We start from the raw sequence: 19,267 nt of genomic DNA, 5'->3' as shown, positions 1-19,267 counted from the left end.
GGGACCCCGGGGTGGCACGGTCCCGTTGTGTCCTGGCTCGCTCTGCTCCCTGGGACCAGCTCAGATCCCGTTCCTGTCCCCCTGTACTGGGGAAGGGACCCCGGGGTGGCACGGTCCCGTTGTGTCCTGGCTCGCTCTGCTCTCTGGGACCAGCTCAGGTCCTGTCCCCCTGCACTGGGGAAGGGACCCGGGGTGGCACGGTCCCGTTGTGTCCTGGCTCGCTCTGCTCCCTGGGGCCAGCTCAGGTCCCGTTCGCCCTGCACTGAGGAAGGGACCCGGGGTGGCACGGTCCCGTTGTGTCCTGGCTCGCTCTGCTCCCTGGGACCAGGTCAGATCCTGTTCCCCCTGCACTGGGGAAGGGACCCCAGGGTGGCACGGTCCCGTTGTGTCCTGGCTCGCTCTGCTTCCTGGGGCCAGCTCAGGTCCCCTTCCCCCTGCACTGGGGAAGGGACCCCGGGGTGGCACGGTCCCGTTGTGTCCTGGCTCGCTCTGCTCCCTGGGGCCAGCTCAGGTCCCGTTCCCAGCTCCCGTCCCGCTGCATTGCGCAAGGAAGGGCCCTGCGGAGACAATTGGGCTCTGCCATCGCTGATATCAGCGCTGATAAAATCTGTGTCTCCTTTGTTTGCTGCACACAACCGTCAGGGCTGCTGGGGGAGGTTTTGACAGCGCACTCCTCGGCACCCTGAATCAGTTCCAGATGAGAATGAGAGCTGTGTCCTGGATCAGAGGGAAAAACAGCCCAAACCAAACAAAACCACCCAAACCAAACCTCTGGCAGGCCGGGTTATTTTTTTAGGTCGCAGGGCACGGTCTGTGCGTGCCTCGGGGATGAGCATTGTCCCTCTGGTTGAGTCCTTTCCGCTTCCATGTCACAGCGTATCCCGGCGCTGGGAATTGCAGTGGCCTCCCCAAAGCCCCCAGCAGCAGCTCGGCCCCACAGCTCTGGGGAGGTTCCTCAGTGCAGAGCATTCTGTCCTGGACACACCATGGGAGAAGCTGCGTCCAAAATCCCTGTGGAGACATTCCCAGGGAAATGCGCTGCTCACATCCCACAGCCAGCCCCAAAGGCCAAACCTTGGTCCTCCTGCAGGACCTGGTTCCCAGTGGAAATTGCTTTCTTCTTGTGTTTTAAAAAGTGTTTTGATCGTTGCATTCTAATTTTAAGCAGCCAAATAATTTGGTTTGTAGTTGGGCAGGAATTCCCAATTATTTTTTTATATTTATTAGTCTTGGTGGGAGCAGGGGTTGGTTCCAGGTTGCAGGGGTATATAAAGAGGAGAAAGGGCTGTTCCTGAAGGACAGAATTGGAATTTGCTCTCCTCTGCAGGGACATTCTGCTCACCGAACTTAACTCTACAATTACAAAATAACAATTACAAAGATTGAAACTTTCAGAGCTTTAAAAATCAAGGTGGAATTAAAAGAGGAAGCAAAGGGTTGCTTTGGAACTTTTCCCTCTATTCCATATGGAATTGCCTCCATTCTGATTCATGCTCAGCAGTTGCCAAACAGTGACACTGAATAATGAACATATTGATCGTTTCGATGTTCAAATCACCCAGAAATGTTCTGCTTTTATCACCAGTTTCATCTCCTGATGAACTAAAAATGATTTCTGTAGCCAAGCAAGGTGTGCTAATTAATGTAACCGTCATTGTGCAAGCGGGGAGGAATGTTACACTAAGAGTTAATGAAACATTTCATTGTAATATTTGCTCCAAGAAGTGCCTGTAAATGACAGCCTTAAGGATGCTATAATTGCAATACCTTTTTTGACAGAAAGGAAACAGCTGCTAATTATTTATGGTTATTAATCAAACCTGTCAGTTTATTCAAAGTTCATTCAGTTCACTGTAAATATGTATGATTACCAACATTTAAATGTTTTAAGCAGTAGCCTTTAAAAACTATTTAAATACACCTCTCCTCCCTGTGGGATATATTCTCACATCCAAAAGTAGCATTGATTGGCTTTGCTGAGCGTTGGAGCACAGAATCATTTTAGGAACTCAGAATTAAAAAAACCCCTCCAAAATCCTGCAGGGTGTTGATTTGACAATTAATATCTTTTGATTTTGTAATCAGAACTGTGCCTCTGGAGGTGACAAACATGAGCCAGGAGCAGGATCTGACCCAAGGTTTGCTGGGATCCAAGATCCATTATTCAGTGCTAAGGAACTCCATGGTTAAATTGAATTTTAAAGGGGCTGTGCATTTTAATGTAGATATTCCAGTATAAATATCCTGCTGTCAGAAATCTCCCTTTCCAGGAGCAAATTAATCATCTGTGCATGCTAAACTCCTCCACCACACCTTCACACTCTTCAAAAGCTTTCTAAAACAGACTTTTTCCCTGGACCTCAAAGGCTCCAGGTTCCAAGCACTTGGAGAGAGGCTCTGGCTGCAGCTTGCCAGGTCCCCTGGAGCATATTCCAGACACCCCAATGTTTCCATCCCGAGTGGGTCCAATCCAGTAAGACCTTTCGTGCCTCCAGCGTGTGTTTAGGGAGGTTTGTCAGGCTTAGCACTTCATACCAAAACGCTTCTGAAATGTCACATTTTACAAGCAATGTCTTTTTCTTTAAATACCAGATATTAGGCTGACAAAAGCAGGAGCTGATCAGAGGAATGTTTGTGTTCTCTGAAAAAACCAGGGGAGAGTTCTGGGAAGTGAAAAAGCCAGCCTGTTTTCCCGTGCCTCTTCCCTCCCTCCCCGCCTCGTTCCCTGTACAAGTTTTACAAGAAGTGACCCAAAATCGTGTCCCTGCTGTTGCTGACTCGAGAACAGGACGTTTGGATCCATGCTGGGAGCATTTGTGCTGGTCTGGGACAGCCCAAGAGGATGTGGGATAACGTCTGTTCTGTGGGGATTGTCACTGAGCACAGCGTGGGGCCAGTCCTGCTAAGAGAATTCCAAGAATAAACACACACAAGTGCAGGGTTTGTTGCAAATGGACTTTGCTGGCATTTGACAGCTGTGAAATGTTTCCCTCCCTTTTCTTCCCAAAGATCCTCTTGAAGAAGGGAACTCCAGGGAGAAGTTTCCAGTTGAACTGGAGTGTTTCTGGTTTAGACTTTGTGGGACGGGATCCCCATCCATCTCCTCCTGAAACACTGCTGGGCCTCCACCTGAATTCCAGCTCTTTGGGCAGGGTATTTCCCAAAATTCCTGTTGCAGCTTCCTGGGTTGCAATGCTACTGCACACAGCTTTTCAACGTTTCCATCCCCTTCCAGTGGGATCATCCCGTGCAGTAAAAGCCAAAAAGCTGCTCCTCACCCTCTCTAGGTCAGGAAGGAGGGAGCCAGGCAGAGATGCTGCTCACACCACATTTTCCAGCAGCAGCTGCTCCCTCTTTTGTGACACTTCCAAATGTGGCTCTGAGTGCTGCTAGAACAGCTCCTGGTGCACATTGCCTCGAGTGGGGACTCACGTGCTGAAATCAGCCTGAAATCCACCAAAACTCTGGGAATTGTGCTGAATTTCCTGCACAGAATTCCTGACAGGGTGAGTGACAGCGCAGAGATCTTGGCCAAGGCTGACACCAGGTGCCTCTTATGCTGCTAAATGGAAGAAATTCTGGAAAATGCCTCAAAGTATAAAACTTAGAGCAGGAAGAGTAATCCTGGAATAATCCCCAGCAGGCCGAGCCATATCTGACCTTCAGTGGGGAACATTTCCATTTCCATGTCCGTTCAATCTGATATTTGAACTGGAACTGTTAATAAGAGGTGCTTTTAATGCTGACATTTTGATTTCTTTGAACTCAGACTGAGGTGCTTAAATCAATGTGTTTTGAGGGCTTTAATCAAATGGTTTTTGAGAGTGAAAGGCTGTTCTCAGCTCTGCTGGCTGCAGCCATTTGGGGAGTGGTTACACTTTCAAGTCTGCCTGCCATTACTGGGTCACGTTTGTCCCCATCTGCCCCTCCAGGCATCTCTGTGGTGTAAAAAGGGGATTTGGGTCAGGACTGACCCCAGGTTTAAGGAATGTTGTCATACAGGGCTCCTCACATTTGGCTGAAATAGTCCAGATCTAGAAAAAAACTTACAAATAAATTAATATCTGGTGTTCTATAATATCAAATTCTGACTATGGATAACCAGGGAATGAATCTGATGTTGTTTCCCTGGTAATTTCAGGGAAAATGTGGTCCTATGTCCCAAACACACCTTTTAGACAGCCAGGGTGTGCTGGCCTCAGCTCCCAGGTGGAGATCAGCACGTGCAGGGTTTAATATGGAACATTAAAAGCTGTCAAAACAAATGATGCTGCTCTGGAGGCTCCTGCCATCTCCCTCTTCCTCCCCACCCCGTTCCCTGTGGGACTCAGTCCGTGATTTTCAGCACATTATTCCAAAAGTTCTACGTGCACTTGGGGAAACAGAAAGACCAGTGAGTCACGAGCTGTGCAGGAGGGAGATGAATACCCAGGATTAGCACGGGGAAGTCTCAGCTCTGCTGTCAGCCATGGAGGAGTTTGAGTTTGGGGCTTGAGGCTCACCCCAAAATCAGACCTATGGTGTGGGGGTGGACAAAACCTGTGTGTTTTGGGGAGCCACCACCCAGCTCACCTGCAAAATATTCAGCGTTTTTAAAAGCTGGAGGACTGTGGATTAGGAAATTGAGGTTGTCCAAGCTGTGTGTGCTGGTTCTGCTCCCCGAGCTCACGCGTGTCCCACGCTGCAATCCCAGATCCGCCGATAGCGCTGACTCACGGCTTCACTTCACAGCCCAATCGCTCCAAGCAGGCCATTTTTTGCAACATTCTGCATTCTTGGGTGGCTGCTCCCTGCGGATATCCCTGGATTTCAGCTGGGGGATGACAGTCCCAGGCATTTCGGTGAGAGGCAAACCAAGGGCACAAAGTTCAGCCGAGGTGAATCGGCGGGGTTGACATTTCCCATTGGGTGCTGTTGGAGGAAAACAGATTAAAATTCCAAACTGAAGCAGGTTTTTAAGTTGCCATCCAAAAGGATAATGCTTTCAAGAAATTACATTTAGCCATGAAAAAAACACTGTTTCGTTATATTTTATAATTCATGTCATTGAAATGCTCATTCCAAATGTAAGGGGTGACTTTGTGTCCTGCCTTTCCATGGCTTGAGCAAGGCATGGGGACACAAAGGGTGCTATGTGCCATAAGGAATTCCTGTGGATTATAGCTGGGATGCTTCCTGAAACCACATTCTTAACTTTCATATTGAGAAACGTCAGGAAATTAAATTGAGAGGAAATAGAGGCAAATTTAGTGTTAAATTGTGACCTTTTAACCTTCCCAGGAGCCAAGGAACCTGATTTGAGCAGGTCTAACATTTTACCAGTGGCCTGTTCTACGTGGCTCAGGTGACGCGGGCAACCTTGCTCTGCCCCTTGTTTAACATTTCTGTGTTAAATAGTAAATAATAATTTTCCTCATGAAGAGCTAAGGATTATTAATAAACTTCGTCTTTGCATCCAATGCCAGTGGCCCAGTGGAGCTTTTCAGGTAGATCCAGGATTGTGCTTTGAACTTCCAGGATTCATCCCTGAGGTTCCTCCTCCATTTCCTACTCCAGCATTTATTTCACCACAAAGGACTTTCACTCTTGACGGACTCTTTAGACCAGAAGTTTTATTATGTCCAGGTTAAAACCTGATTTAATGGCCCCAGATGGGTGTGGGGATGAAAGCAGCACCTGGATTTGGGGGCAGATCCAAGCGAGGACCTTTCTGCCTGTGGTTTGCCAAACTCTTGTGAAACGGTGACACAGAGCACAGTTAATCCTGTGCATCTCTCAGACTTTGGGGTTGTTTTTTCCTCTGGTTGAGCTCAGATCGTTGCTGTGTGGTCTGGCTGGGGAGTTCCTTCCGTGCCCTGGGCCTCTTGTGAAAGTCAGCTCGAGGTTTCAGAGGAGGAGGTTTTGGGGCGCCTGCAGGGGTGCAGGAGGTGTTTGTGCACAGATGTGAGGATGGAGAGAGCTGGGCATGGAGGAGTTTGGGACGGGGAGAGCCCCTGGGCTCAGCTGGGGGTTGGCACAAGCAGAGCCCCTCTCCAGCCCAGCCAGCTCCCGGTAGGAATCCTCGGCCGGGCTGTGGCTGAGCCAGCTCCAGAACCGGAAGCCATCCAGCCGCAACAGCCCAGGACGGTGCCCCACCTAATTAAGGCTGTTGAAAGGCAGGGCTAATTAGTTTAGGTGGAGCACCTCGTTAGCACAAGGATGTTGCTTCCAGGATCCAAGTTGGTTTCCCCCGCACGTGTGAGCTCCCCAGCGCTCCCCACATGTAGCAAATGAGATAATGCAGTGCCCAGGTAAATCCTAGGTGGGTACCAAGGTCGTTGCATCATCATATCCTGAGTTTTCCAGGGCTTTCTCACAGCCCTGCACTCACGTGTGCTCGGGAAGAAAACACTTCTGCTCACAGTAAAATGTGCTTGCTGTGACCCAGCCTGGCCTCGTTTAGTTAGAGAAACAGAAACACAGTGTGGGCACAGTGTGATTTGCAGCAAGTTGGGATTGGGATTTGACATCTTCAGGCTCAGCTCTAGGGCTGGGTGGAGGCTTCCCTCCCATAAAAACCAATGGGCATCTCCATCCCAGCCTGCAGCTCTCTGGGCTCTTCTCACTGCTCTTTGAGGACTGTGGGGAGTAAAGCTGTGCTGGGGCTTCACTTAGTGTAAAAATCCATAATGACCTTGGAAATTCTGTCTTCAGCAGTGTTCAAAGTGTGTTAAATTCCCTATGAAATCATTCCCAGTGTTCTCTTTGCAGCTCCCTCCCTTGTGTGCACCGTCCACCTTCTGCACTGACTGTTAGACCCTGAGTAGGAGAATTCCTCTCTTGCTTCGTATTTCTCCTCCTGTCTTGTGATTAAGGCAAGAATCCTCCAGGGCAAGGAGGAATCACCGTGGTCAGTGAAAGGATAATGTGCCAAACCCTGAGATAAAGTTGGAACTGAGGAATCTTTCATTCATTCGACAGGCCAAGATTAGATTCCGCCTCTCTTGCCATTTCTGCTTCTCCCTCTCGGTGGACGGAGGAATTCCTACTATGCAGGCAAATCCCGTTCCCAGATTCCCCGGTGATAGCGCTGCTAAGTGACATCTGACAGGATGCTTCCTGCATTTTGTTACTTCCATTTGGCACCATAAAAGCACTGTCACTTACCCCTCTGATTTGTGGCACCTCGGCTGCATTGTTCCCTGCAGGGGGAGGGACACTGGGAAACGGGATTGCCCTGTGGTAAAACCATCCCACCCTACAGGAGATGCTATCTCCTGAAATCCTTCCTCAGAATGTCTCCAGTTTTCCTTCCTCGTTAGCATTTCAGATTAAACCTTTAGGCTTATCTCCACATCAGAAATTACCTCTCTGGGAAGCTTCATCAACTTCTATCAGCCACCTTTAGGTGTTCTTGGTGTTCACGCCTCGTTTTTTGCAGCTCATTGTCATGAGAAAGGTGCAGTGGAGCTTGGTTTTGGGAATCTGGAGCTTTCATCTCTCCCTGTAGCATCTTCAAAGCTGAGCTTTGCAGGGCTGACGTACAATCGGACACATTAAAACACACAAAATGGATATAAAAATGCTTTTTGGGTTTAATTCAGGAGCAAGACTTTTTATTAGCTGCTCCTTTCCAAGAGTTCCCAATGCTCTGTTGGAGATGTTAGTGTTGTTTATTGTGTGGGAATGATGATTCCTGGTGAAACATCTTCTGCAATGCCCAGGCCCTTCACTCCCAGCAACATTTGGGATTTTGGAAAGGCAGTACTTGAGTAACCCTACCTCTGCATTTTTCAGTCTGTTTCTAAGGTGTCTGTGGGGCTATCCCCGGGTCTCCCTGAAAAACTGCAGTGACTCCTCCATCAGTTCAGAGCTTCCAGTTTTGGATCCATCTGCTGGGCTTATCCCAGTGCTTTTCCCAGCTCCTGTTGCCTCTTCCATGTAACCTCCTCTCCCAGAAGCAGCATCCCCATCCTCTCCTGGAAGGGGTGATGCTGTTGGCACTGCCCTGCTGCCCACCCCAGGGACCCTGGCTGATGCCACTGAAGGGCTGGCTCCCTGGGAAGCGCCATTCCCACCAGGCCTGGCCAAACCCAGCGGCTTCTCCAGCATTGGAGAAGAGGAAAGGCAATCACCGCGCTGTGCACTAATTGCTGGGCAGTCTTGGCTCCTCTAACAGGCAGTGGGCTGTCAGCGAGCTGCCAGCCCGTGCTGGTGGCCTCGGTGACCCGGTTCTCATGACCTGGGTGGTGATCCACCACCCCAACCAGTACTGGTGGGTACAGCCAGGACTCCGCAGGTTTGTCCAGTTCTGCCCTAACCGGCTTCCTCTGGCTTGGCTCCTGCTCCAGGCTGACCTCTGGGGATGACCTCCCTAAAAGGGCTTCATTTCTGCTCCCAAACAGCATGGGAGCCCCCATGGCTGATGTCCTGCTGCTCACCCCGGCGTGGGTTACGGGAACTGGGATCACACTGGGACTGGCCAGCACCAGGGCTCTGCACCAGCTCCTCTGTTTGCTGCCCAGGCCTTCCACTCCCACTTGCTCTCAGGACTGTCATTGTCATAAGATTCATTTCACCCCGCTTCAGCCACCTAAAAATTATAGACCAGTCTTAAGTGATGGCTGCTTTTTGAAGAAAAGCTCAGGAGCAAACCATCCTGTTGTGCAGGAAGATCAGGAATTTCTGCTCCAGCCAACTTGGTGAAGCCAACTTGGTGAAGCCAGGAGCTTCTCAGAGAGTCAAAATGCAAGAAAGGAGCAGGCAAAGAGTGAGAAAGACTGGGAACAAGGGAGGCATGGAAGACTTTGGGCATGTGGGGGGTGTTGGGCTGATGAAGCTGTGAGTGGTGAGGGGACCCCAGTGGGGGTATGGAGCAGGGAAAGAAAGTACAGAAAGAAGTGTTGATCCATGGGTGAAACAACCTAATGATAATGGTACAGGGAAGACCAAAACAGTCAGCAGTTTTTTGTCTCAGTCTTCATCCCCCAGCCTGCTTGGGAAGATAAGGGATGGAGGACAACGAGACAGCAGCCAGGTGGGGACAGCCTAGAGGAGGTGGAGGTGTCCAGGCCCACATCACTGGACAAGGGTCAGGCTGCGAAAGCTGTGAGGTCAACATGAGTTAGTTGCCCATAAAAATCGTGGTGCTTAGGAAGGTGACAACAGGAAAAAGGTGCATCTTTGAGAAGGGTGGAGCAGATTAGGGGAGCTGTGGACTGGTCAGACTCTTCTCATCAGTGGGAGGTCCCTGAGGTTTTCCTCTGGAGTCTATTTCCAAACACATGAAAGACACGATAGAAGACTGGGAATGGTGGGTGCAGACTTCCCGAAGCAAGTTGTGTTGGAAAGGCTCCATGTCCTCCTCGGAGAGCTGGAGGGTGGCCTGGCCCTGGGGACCTGGAGGGCCATGGGTGGGTGCAGGGAGCCCTTGGGCACCATTTCCCACAGCATTCCCACACGGCAGCTGCTGGCAGGGCTGGGAATGGCTGGACACCAGGCTGCCAGGCTGGGGGTGAAGGCTGCCGGTGGCTGATGACAGGGGGGCTGTGGGGTGTCCACAGTGCCCTGCAGCTGCTGCTGCTGCTGCTCAGCTGGGATGGTCCCACTGTGGGTGGGAGGTGACCTCTGGGCGTCCCTTCCTGTGGCTGGGACAGCGAGGAGCCTGCTGCAGCGAGCAGAGAGTGGCAGCACCTCCGGAGGGTGATTCAGCCCATCCCAGAGTACTGAGAATAGAGCAGGATCGCCCCTTGGAGCTCCCAGCCACTTTCCACTGCGGTGCGGGGAGCTTAGGTGATTAACTGCGGGCTGGCTAAAGATAGCCCAGCTGGGCCCCGCGGCAGTGACAGTGACATTTCTGCGGGCTCAGAGTCCCGCTCGGATTACCCCGCAGCTGGCCCGGGGCTCAGGCTCAGGGCTGTTGACTCAGAAACATCACTGCTACTATGGCACTGAGTGACTGCCCGGGCTCTGCTGCTCTTCTGGCCCAGCCGAGTCACACTGCAGGAATTCCTCCCCTCGCTGGGAGCCTCTGCTTCCCAGCTGGGCCTTCTTCCTTCTTGGGATGCTGCAGCCCTTTGGTTTTGTGGCATTCCCTGCAGATGGGAGGTTTCCCCTTCTCCTTTTCATTCCCTGTGGTGACAGAAGCTGGGGCTTTTTCCTTCTTGCAACCATTTTTGTGGCATTCCCTGTAACCAGGAGGTTTTTCCTTCTCCTTTTCATTCCCTGAGCCTTCTCTTGGTGAGACATCTCCTCCTGCTTCCCAGAATCTTCCAGTTTGAACCTGGATGTGTCCTGGATGTTCTTGGCGAGTGCTGTTTAATCACTGCCATGACGTCTTCAGCAGCTCTGGAGACGTTTTTCTTGGGGCTGAGTTTTCCCAGCAGCTGGAATGGTGTGTCCCAGAAAGGACCTGTCTTTAATTAGGGAACTTAGAATGCCAGCCTCCTTAGCAATCCAACCAAAAAGTTCCTTTTTCCTGCTCCCTGTTGTTTGGAAAAGAGAAAAGAGAATAAAAATGCCCCCCAAAATCTTGGCTGTATTTTGCCAGAGGCTGTAGCTGATGTCAAACACTCATCCCCAATTTCAGTCTCCCACATTATTCCTGGCAGCTCCAGCTCGCTCATTTCCTGGCATTTTTCGCAATTAGCAGTGGAAAGCTTTCACTTCATTTTTTTTGTCTCTATCTTCCCCTCTCATCTCTGAACCCAGCCTGAATACAGGCCCCATTGTTCCTGGAGCTTTGGAGCCCCTGTTAAGATTTCATCCCTGTTCCCCCACAGCTGGATCTCCTCCAGTGCCACCTCCTCAGTGACCCCCTGCCAGTGGCTTTGCCAGTTCATCCCGTTCCTCTCTCCGCAGGGATTTCACTTCCCAGGCCTTTCTGCCCCCATCTCATGTATTAACGCTGGCTAGCAGAGAAAAAAAATCTACATTTCCAAAGTCCTTTTTTGTTGAAGGAATAACTGTGAGACAACTCTGTGCTCATTTGCATGCGGTGCCCGTGCCCGCTCTGGCTGCGGCGTTCCCAGCTCCTGCCCAGCTCGGGCTCCCGCTGGCCCCACTCCACAGCCAACAAAGAGCCCTTCCTCTCCCTGCCACCTCCCCGGCACGCCGGAGGGAGGCTGCAGGTGTGAGAAACCTGAGAGGGGACAGCTCGAGTGACTGGTCGGACTGGAGTCCCAAAAATACGACGAGGGGAGAAGGGCAGGCTCGTCCATTTGTTGGGGAGTTGCTCAAGAGCGTTGTGGCTCCACCTGTTCCGCGGGCGCTGGGGCTCTGAGCCTTTCTTAGCACATCTGCACTTATCTTTGCAAAAGATATAATTAGGCTGTGTTGGGACGGTGGGGAGGAGGGGCAGTGCAGCTGAAGGCTCCGTGGTTCCCATGGGTTTGCTCACTCCGGCGGGTCGGGAGCGTGAGTGTCCGTAGGAGCTGCAGGAGGAGCACACTGGGATGTGGCAGCGATGGGGCTGGGTGGTGCTGCTGGATGCAGTTTGCTTTCCAATCACACCTTTCCAATCACACCTGCTTTCCAATCACACCTTCCTCAGGTGCTCGTGTGGCTCTTGTGCTTGGGAAGAAATCTGTTCCGTAGATTTGCTGGATATTGGAAGGTGCAGGGTAGGGCAGCCTGCACAAGGCATCAGATCTATAAAAGAAACTTGTAATTACAGGATTTTTTCAGTGCTTGCAGTTTGGGAGGTGGTGCTGTAAGATTTGGACATTTCATTGCAGATTTGAAGTGAATCCCAGGGGTTGTGCTCTGCGCCTTTGATTGTTTTCCATGTGAATTTCCAAATCTGTCCAACAGAAGGATTTCCACAGGAATATTTTCTGGATCTGGTAGAACAATGCTTTAATTCAAGGAAATAGCTCTCAGAATCACTAACAGGATACATTAAACAAATAAATCACCCGGTGTCAGTTATTCCCTCGGCATTGTGAGGGATAAATATGTAAACATGTCCACACGATCTGTGAGCAACCACAGCTCCATTAGGGAAGGCAAAGGGTGAACGGCTCCCAGCCTGCACAGGGCCCTTTTCCATCAAGTTCTGGCACGTCCTTTGTTGATAAACCTGTTTTACTCAATGTGCTCTGGGGTTTTAAAGTGATGCTAGGCACTGGGAGTAATTAATGTGGGGCAATATTCCTGCTAATGAACCTCGTGTTGTGGAGGTGAAATAGCCATTTTCTGACACTGGTTAGTAATTAATGTGGGGTGATATTCCTGCTAATGAACCTCGTCTTGGGGAGGTAAAAGAGCCATTTTCTTTTGGGGAACGGGCGAGCCTTTGGTCATCTGGATCTGTGGGACTTTTATCTGAGCCATGGCCATGTGGGTGCCTTGGTAAATCACTCTGAGCGCCCTTCTCTTCCTTCTCCTTCTCCTTCTCCTTCTCCTTCTCCTTCTCCTTCTCCTTCTCCTCCTTCTCCTTCTCCTTCCACATCTCTTCTCCATCTCCTTTTTATCTTCCTTTCTCCTTCTTCTTTTTCTTCTCCTTCTCATTTTCTCCTCTTTCTCCTTCTACTCTTTCTCCTTCTCTCCCCATCTCTTTTCCATTTCCTTCTCCTTCCCTTTCTCCTCTCCCTCTTCTCTCTCCTCCCTTTTCCTGCCCTCTCCCCTGCCCCAGGAGTTAAGATCCCACAGTTCCCAGCGAAGCCCAGGTGGGATCAGCTGCTGGATCAGTTGGGATGGACTCTCCCCCAGAGGGGCTCTCTCCCACCTTCTCCCCACACAAGCTCTTAGTCATGAGCAGCCAAGGAGTGAGGAATGCAAATGAGGCCTTCAGTGACATTAATGAGCTCTATCAGCTCCCAAATAATCATCTGCCATCCATATGATCTACTCCAGCATCTGCCTGCTCTCCCCCATCTTTTGTGTCATCTGCAGTAATGACAACAATTGTGATAATCTATCATAAACTGAGAATAATTAAAAGTGGGCTGGTTTGAGGTGCTCTGATGAGTGCAAACGCTGGGCTAGTGTCCTATGGCTTCACCTGGGAATTAGGGACATTTATCCTTAATGTGTTTTCCAGTTGGGAGTCTGGGACTGTGCTGTCTGACTTTTCCTATAGCAGAGTTTTCATGCACCAGGATAAACATTTCCACCTGGCCACACACATCCATGAGGACTCCAAAATCCTCATCTCGCCCAAGAGCTGTGGAGGAGGAGCTCAGTTCCCAAATCTGCTCCCTCTTCACCCAATTCCCTGTCACTCCTGGAGGGAAGGAACCATTTTCCCATGTAACACTTGGATTTTCATCTTTGGGGGTTTATGAGGGTTTGTCTGCTTTAGGTTTTGTTTAATTTTATCAGCTTGTCCAGCATTGGGGGAACATTTCAGTGCCACATTTTACACACTGGAGTTAGGAATAAATCCAAAAATTTTCCAAGGCAAAAGGGAGCAACTGCTCTTATTTATTTTCCTTTTAGGGGAACAGATTTTATCATGAGTCTAAATTGTTGAGGTAAGGTTTAGATAGAGTGATAATATTTTATTAAATCAGTTGCAATCTCTGGAAAATCACTTTGGTGACCTCGAGTCTCAGCTGTTGTTGCTTCAAAGGCAGCTGGAGCTTGGGCTGGGAAGGACAGCCCCAAACACTGAAGAACTTTATAAATAGTCCCAATTTATTGCAGCCAGGATGAAATGAAGAGTAAATAACTTAGAAGATGTCTTATGGCACTGTAAACATGTGGAACGGGATGGATAGACTGAGTAAAGTCGGGAAAACTGCTGGAAGCTGCTTTTAACCTTCCATGTGAAAGTTCCTCTTGGAATTTTTGGCAGTTTTTGGGTGTTTTTTTAAGTCTTAAGCTCCATATTCCAAAGGTTTACAAGGAAAGTTGTGATCCAGTAGAAGGAATTCTTCTTTTTCCTTGCACAAGTAGAAATGGAGACTTTTACCAGTACAGAGAGCCCACAATTTGATCTTTAACAGTTAAGGAGAGCTGAGCTTGAAAGATGTTGGCAAATATTTGTCTTCAACATTTCTTGCCCACCAGACTGGACAATCTGTTCACAATGCAATCCCACTGGGAATATTCCTCCTGGTTTATAGAAAGCTGAGGTTTTTGGCAGCTGGAAAGAGAACTGCAACTGTTCTCCAAGTTTTTTAATTCACCTGGTTGGGATGTGGTGTTTTGGCCTTAAAACTCTTGTGGCTTTATGGCCTTTGCACCTCCCTCCAGAAGAAGTCCTAGTGCTTGTATTTATCAGGGTGACAAGAGAGAATCATGAGGGAATCAGGAGGGAGAAAATAAACCCCACTTGAAATTTTGGCATTTGGATCTCTCTTCAAAATGTTTCCTGGCTCGGTTCATCTCCTGCGTCAGCCGAGGGCAAAGCCTCCAGTCCCTCCTGCAGGCTGGGGACTCTGCCCACCCTCCTGCCTTGCTGTGGCGCTTGGGGACATGATGGGGACAGTTTGTGGGTGAAGAGAGGAACTCTGCAGCTGCAGATAATGTTGGCCTCGTGCTCAGCTCCCTGCAGGCCCCGAGGGGCCGGAGCTCTGCTGGGAGAAGGATGGCACAGATGGGGTTTGGGGGGAGCCAAGGGTGGGAGTTTGTCCCATTAAGTCCCTTCCCATCTGTGCACAGATAAAGTGTGTGCTTGTCCTTACACTGAACTACTCCCAGAAAAGAGGATGTTCCCCAAAACCTTTCACTTTCCAAGTATTCAAGAGGGAAAAATGGCCTCAAGTCCATCTTGATGAGCAGCTCTCACTTTTCCTCTGTACCCAGCACTGCTGAGGCCACACCTCAAATCCTGGGGTCACTTTTGGGTCCCTCATGACATAGGAATGGCCCCAGGCTGGGCCAGGGGAGCTTAGGTTGAATTTGGGAAAATTCCTTCATGGAAAGGTTCTCCAGCCCTGGCACAGCTGCCCAGGAGTCCCCATGCCTGGAGGGATTTAAAATCCACGTGGATGTGGCACCTGAGGATGTGGGTCAGTGGTGGCCTTGGCAATGCTGGGAATGGTTGGACTGGATGGTCTGAGAAGGATTTTCGAACCTAAACAATCGCGTGAGAAAAAGAGAGCACAGAAATGTCAGTAAGTGGGAAAAAGCCTCTAAAAAGGGGCTGCTAAGTCACCTCTGCAGTGAGAGATTCCATGTGTTCCATCACCTTGCCGAGCTGGCAAAGGAACAGATGGCAAAACCCACCAAAAAATGCAATTTTTGCAGAATCCTGGCACTGGAAAGGTGCTGCATTTCAGGACACTGGAGCGTTCCCAGTGCCAGCAGAGAAACACGAGGCAAGGGCTGCCTCTGTCCTCGGAGGGACTGGCAGCAGCTCAGGTCTTGTGAGGAAATGTCACCTCAGTTCCTGCTGGAGCGCCAGCCCCAGCCCTCCTGCGCAAACACTGGGTAGGATTCAAAAACTGAAACTCCTGTTGTTCTTCACTTCCCTATTCTGTGTCAGCAATGATTCCACCCCAGCAAACATGACCGAAGCACCGCTGTAATTTACGGGTTCGGCTTATGCAACCCCCAAATATAAACTGAAATGTGAGAGGGTTGAAGGTGCATCCTGAAGTGTTCCAGGAGCCCCGAGCCCGAAATGGCAGCAGTGTTTCCAGAAGTGCCCATGTGCCTCAGCTGTACCAGGAAGGTGATGGAAGTCAGCCACTGGCTGGGGTTTTTGGGAACCTTTCTGGCAGGGGGAGCTGCTCTGCTGATGTCAGTGGGACGCTCACGTTGGGTTCAGGGAAAGAACAACTCATGGAGCATCTAAACTTGTGTTTACTGTTTGTGGGAGTCGCTGTAGCAACAGCAGATACCGCTCAGGGAGAGGATCCCAGGGCACTTCATCCCTGTCCTCTGCTCTGGAGCCAGGCTGGGAGAGCTGGGGGTGGCCAGCCTGGGCTAGAGAAGGCTCTTGAGAGCCCCTTCCAGGGCCTCAAGTGGCTCCGAGAGAGCTGGGGAGGGACTGGGGACAAGGGACAGAGGGACAGGACACAGGGAATGGCTCCCACTGCTAGAGAATGGCATTAGATGGGATTGGGAAAGAATTAATAGATTGGGAAAGAATTGTCCCCTGTGAGGCCCTGGAATGGATTTCTCACAGAAGCTATGGCTGCCTCTGGATTCCTGGCAGTACCCAAGGCCAGGTTGGATGGGTTTGGAGCAGCCTGGGACAGTGGAAGGTGTCCCTGCCCATGGGTGGAACTGGATGGGATTTAAGTTCCCACCCAACCCAAACCATTATCTGGTGTCCATGAATATTAAATATGAAGAAAGCCAGAAAATATTTGTTATTTTAAGATCATTCCCACACAAAGTTTTTAGATTGGTAGAAGAGCAACTCCTAATGGGTTCTATATCTGGCTGTTATTCTGGGGTAGCTGTGGATCTTAAAATATTTCACGGGGGACTTGGAGGGTATATTTTAATTTCACATGCTGGTCTTAAAAGCAAATTTAGCCTTAGGAGTGGGACTGTAGCCTCTGCTTTCACAATTTATTTGTAAATACCCCCAGGTCCATCAGAGGGAGTTTGTGCAGTTGCACACAGCCAAGGAGGGCTGGTTTGATAAGAGTTGGGGTTTCCGGGGTGATGGGCTCAGCCTGCGTCACTCGGCGCCTTCAGGGACAGCTTTGAGTTCCTAAGAAGGGTTGAGCTGGGCCCTCTTCCTGCTGTGGGCCAGGACAGCCACTCTTCCTGCCTGGCCCGTGTGATTCCGTGAAATGAGCGGGAATGTGGTGCCTGTGACGTCCCTCCTGCCCCAGCAAAGGCAGTGCTTCAGAAATGACTGCCCGCTGACCACGGAGGGCAGGCAGGCAGGAGGAGCTGCGGGGCACTCACCCAGCAGGCATCCTTTCACCAGGCTGCTCACTTGAGAAAATGAGTGAAAAATAAAAGATTGGGATGAGTCAAAAGCCAAAAACACCAAGAAGAGCTGCACAGGGATGCAGATGCTGCATCTCGCTGGGTGCCAAGGCCAGAGGGAGTTGTGGGCAGGCTGGCCAGTGTCAGGAAAAATGCAAATTCTGAAAGAAAAATGTGAATGGTGCTTTTTAAAATCACTTCTGCCCTGGAACAGCAGCAGAACTCGCAGTTTTCCCCTTAAAATGATCCTTAGCAAGAGCTGTTTGCTCTCACTTTTTTTGCCATTGAAATGACTGGAGGTATCTTAGGTGGCCATTTTCAAAATATCCGAGTTTAAATCTTGAACCCATTGGCCTCTCAATGGTTTCAGTGCAAAGGCTTAGGCAAGTGACAGTGTTGCACATGACAAACCATGGAGGGACCCCTGCTGCTCCCAGGATTCCTTCAGGAAACCTCCTGGGAATGAAGCAGGGAGGCAGAAACCGAGGGAAGGAGGGTCCTGATGTGCCCTGCTAAAAATTCCAGAGAATATTGACAATGTGTAAAATAGTCACTCTTTATTTAGCTCGTCTTCTGAAACCCAAAAATAAATATAAAATACTTGCAGCCAAATCCCTGAAGCCCTCAAGTTTCCTAATTCACCTCGATATCCCTAATATATAATAGCTTTGCTTGTTTTAGGGGTTTTTTTTTCCCCTTTTGTTACATAAAACTCAGATTACAGAGTAAAGGAATATTCTGAATATCAGCTGTGGGGAATGTGAGTCTTTCAATATCGAGAGCAGATTTCTGTTCTGGGTCCTGCATTCCCTGGTGGCTCTTTCCGAGGTGAAAACTGGAATTGAAGTGACAGTGGCAGCGGGTCCTGCAGACCTGGGCAAGGCTGGAAATCCCCCAAAAGGCTAAAATTAGGGTCTGGTGTCAGAGTGCCTGTGAACCTGTTCCTTCTCCTCCTCCAGGAATGCGCACATGCCGTGGCTGTGCTTCCTGAGGAGTCTCAGAGCAGGAGGACACAGGATTTGATTTAAACATAGGGGGTTTATTTTGGCTGAAATGGGGTTTTACCTATTCCTAAACTCATTTTACCTGTGCTGGGTTTTATCAATCCAAACATTTTCTGCAACGAGTAGTTTGAGCCCTTCTCAGTAATTTACATGAAAAAATACTGGAGAGGGAATGGGAGAAATTCCCTCAGTGGGAATGGGAATTTCTCATGGGAGAAAGGAAAATATACTGAGCTTTGTGCGATTTTGGCTAATTTCACCTGCTTTGTGATTATTCAGGAATGAGAGAACTTGGAATGTTTGGAGCTCTGTGAGCACAGGAAAAAACCCATTAGCTTCCAATGCCACAAAGATTTGGATTCACCAAACCTTTCAGATGTGTCTGTGCCAGGTTTATTGCTGAGTTGTCTTTGGCAGGGTTTATTTTCCGTTTATTCTCAATCATTTAATGGAAGGTCCCTCTCCAGTGCTGCTTTACTGATGTGGTGAATGACAGAGAGGATCTGTCCTTGGGAAGACACACCGGCACAGGCTGCAGCTCCTACCCCTGGGGACTCTGGGACACGAGGGACACGAGGCAGGGAGGGCAGGGGGACACGGCTGGAGCTCCAGCTCAGCTGCTGAGTGTGTCTGAGCAATCCTGCCCTGTGATGTCACCGGTACCTGCCGGTAGGAACGCTGAATCCATTAGCTCTGACAGATTTATGGGATGAGCATATGTTACCGGGATTATGAGAAGCAGTTACATTCATGGGGAGATTTTATGATTCACTGTATCCGCTTGTGGAAACCTTAACTTTTACCCCAGAGCTGCTCAGGAGCGCCGTGTCCTGCCGGCCGGGGTGGGAGAGCTCGGGGAGCAGGGACGGTGGGTTTGGGGTGCAGGGCCTCCCGGGGAGGAGAGGGGCTGATGGGGACAAAGCCAGCAAAGCTGGGGAGCCAGGAGTGACAGGAAGCAGAGCCAGGAGTGGGGAATGGGGATAGGAGTGGGGAATGGGACCAGGAGTGGGGAATGGGGATAGGAGTGGGGAGTGGCACCAGGAGTGGGGAATGGGACCAGGCAGGGCTGGCAGCAGAGCTGGTGGGGATGGGACTTGGTGGGGTTAAGGAGCAGGGCTGGAGGGGTTGGGCAGCAGAGCTGGTGGATGTGGGGAGCAGAACTGCTGGGGAGCAGAAGCAAGCAGGGTCGGGGAGCAGGGATGTTGGCAGCAGAACTCTTGGAGAGCAGGGCTGATGGGATGCAGGACTGTTGGGGTTCGGATCTGTCCGGGAGCAGGGCTGTCGGGGAGAAGAACTCTTGGGCTTCAGGGCTGTCGGGGAGCAGGCTCTGGCTGCTGCGGGGAGCGGCGCTGGCTCAGGAGCAGGAGCAGCATCCCTCGAGCGGCGGGGGAGGCCGATCCCCGCAGCAGCCGGGGCGGGGGGGCCGCGATGACGCTCCCGGAGCC

The 19,267-nt window shown here is 50.4% G+C and overlaps 1 protein-coding gene across 5 annotated transcripts in view; it reads left to right on the top strand.

Annotated features, from left to right (window-relative positions):
- Positions 1-19,267, top strand: part of PDE4B (phosphodiesterase 4B) — a 134,463-nt gene that overhangs the window by 87,808 nt on the left and 27,388 nt on the right. Inside the window, exon 1 of one of the 5 annotated variants that reach the window (XM_041421229.1) lies at positions 18,458-18,491. The exons of 3 other annotated variants lie outside the window; for them this stretch is intronic. In XM_041421229.1, coding sequence (XP_041277163.1) covers positions 18,473-18,491 — 19 coding nt within the window. In that variant the 5' untranslated portion in view covers positions 18,458-18,472. Of the gene's footprint in view, positions 1-18,457; positions 18,492-18,557; positions 18,691-19,267 lie in introns of those variants that run through there. One more of the 5 variants, XM_041421228.1, reaches the window with a different exon arrangement.

The sequence above is a fragment of the Onychostruthus taczanowskii genome, unplaced genomic scaffold (genome assembly GCF_017590055.1).
Source record: "Onychostruthus taczanowskii isolate IOZ18803 unplaced genomic scaffold, ASM1759005v1 scaffold7, whole genome shotgun sequence".
Taxonomy (NCBI): Eukaryota; Metazoa; Chordata; class Aves; order Passeriformes; family Passeridae; genus Onychostruthus; species Onychostruthus taczanowskii.
The sequence above is the reverse complement of the archived record's forward strand: the minus strand, read 5'-3'. Positions and strand labels throughout refer to the sequence as shown.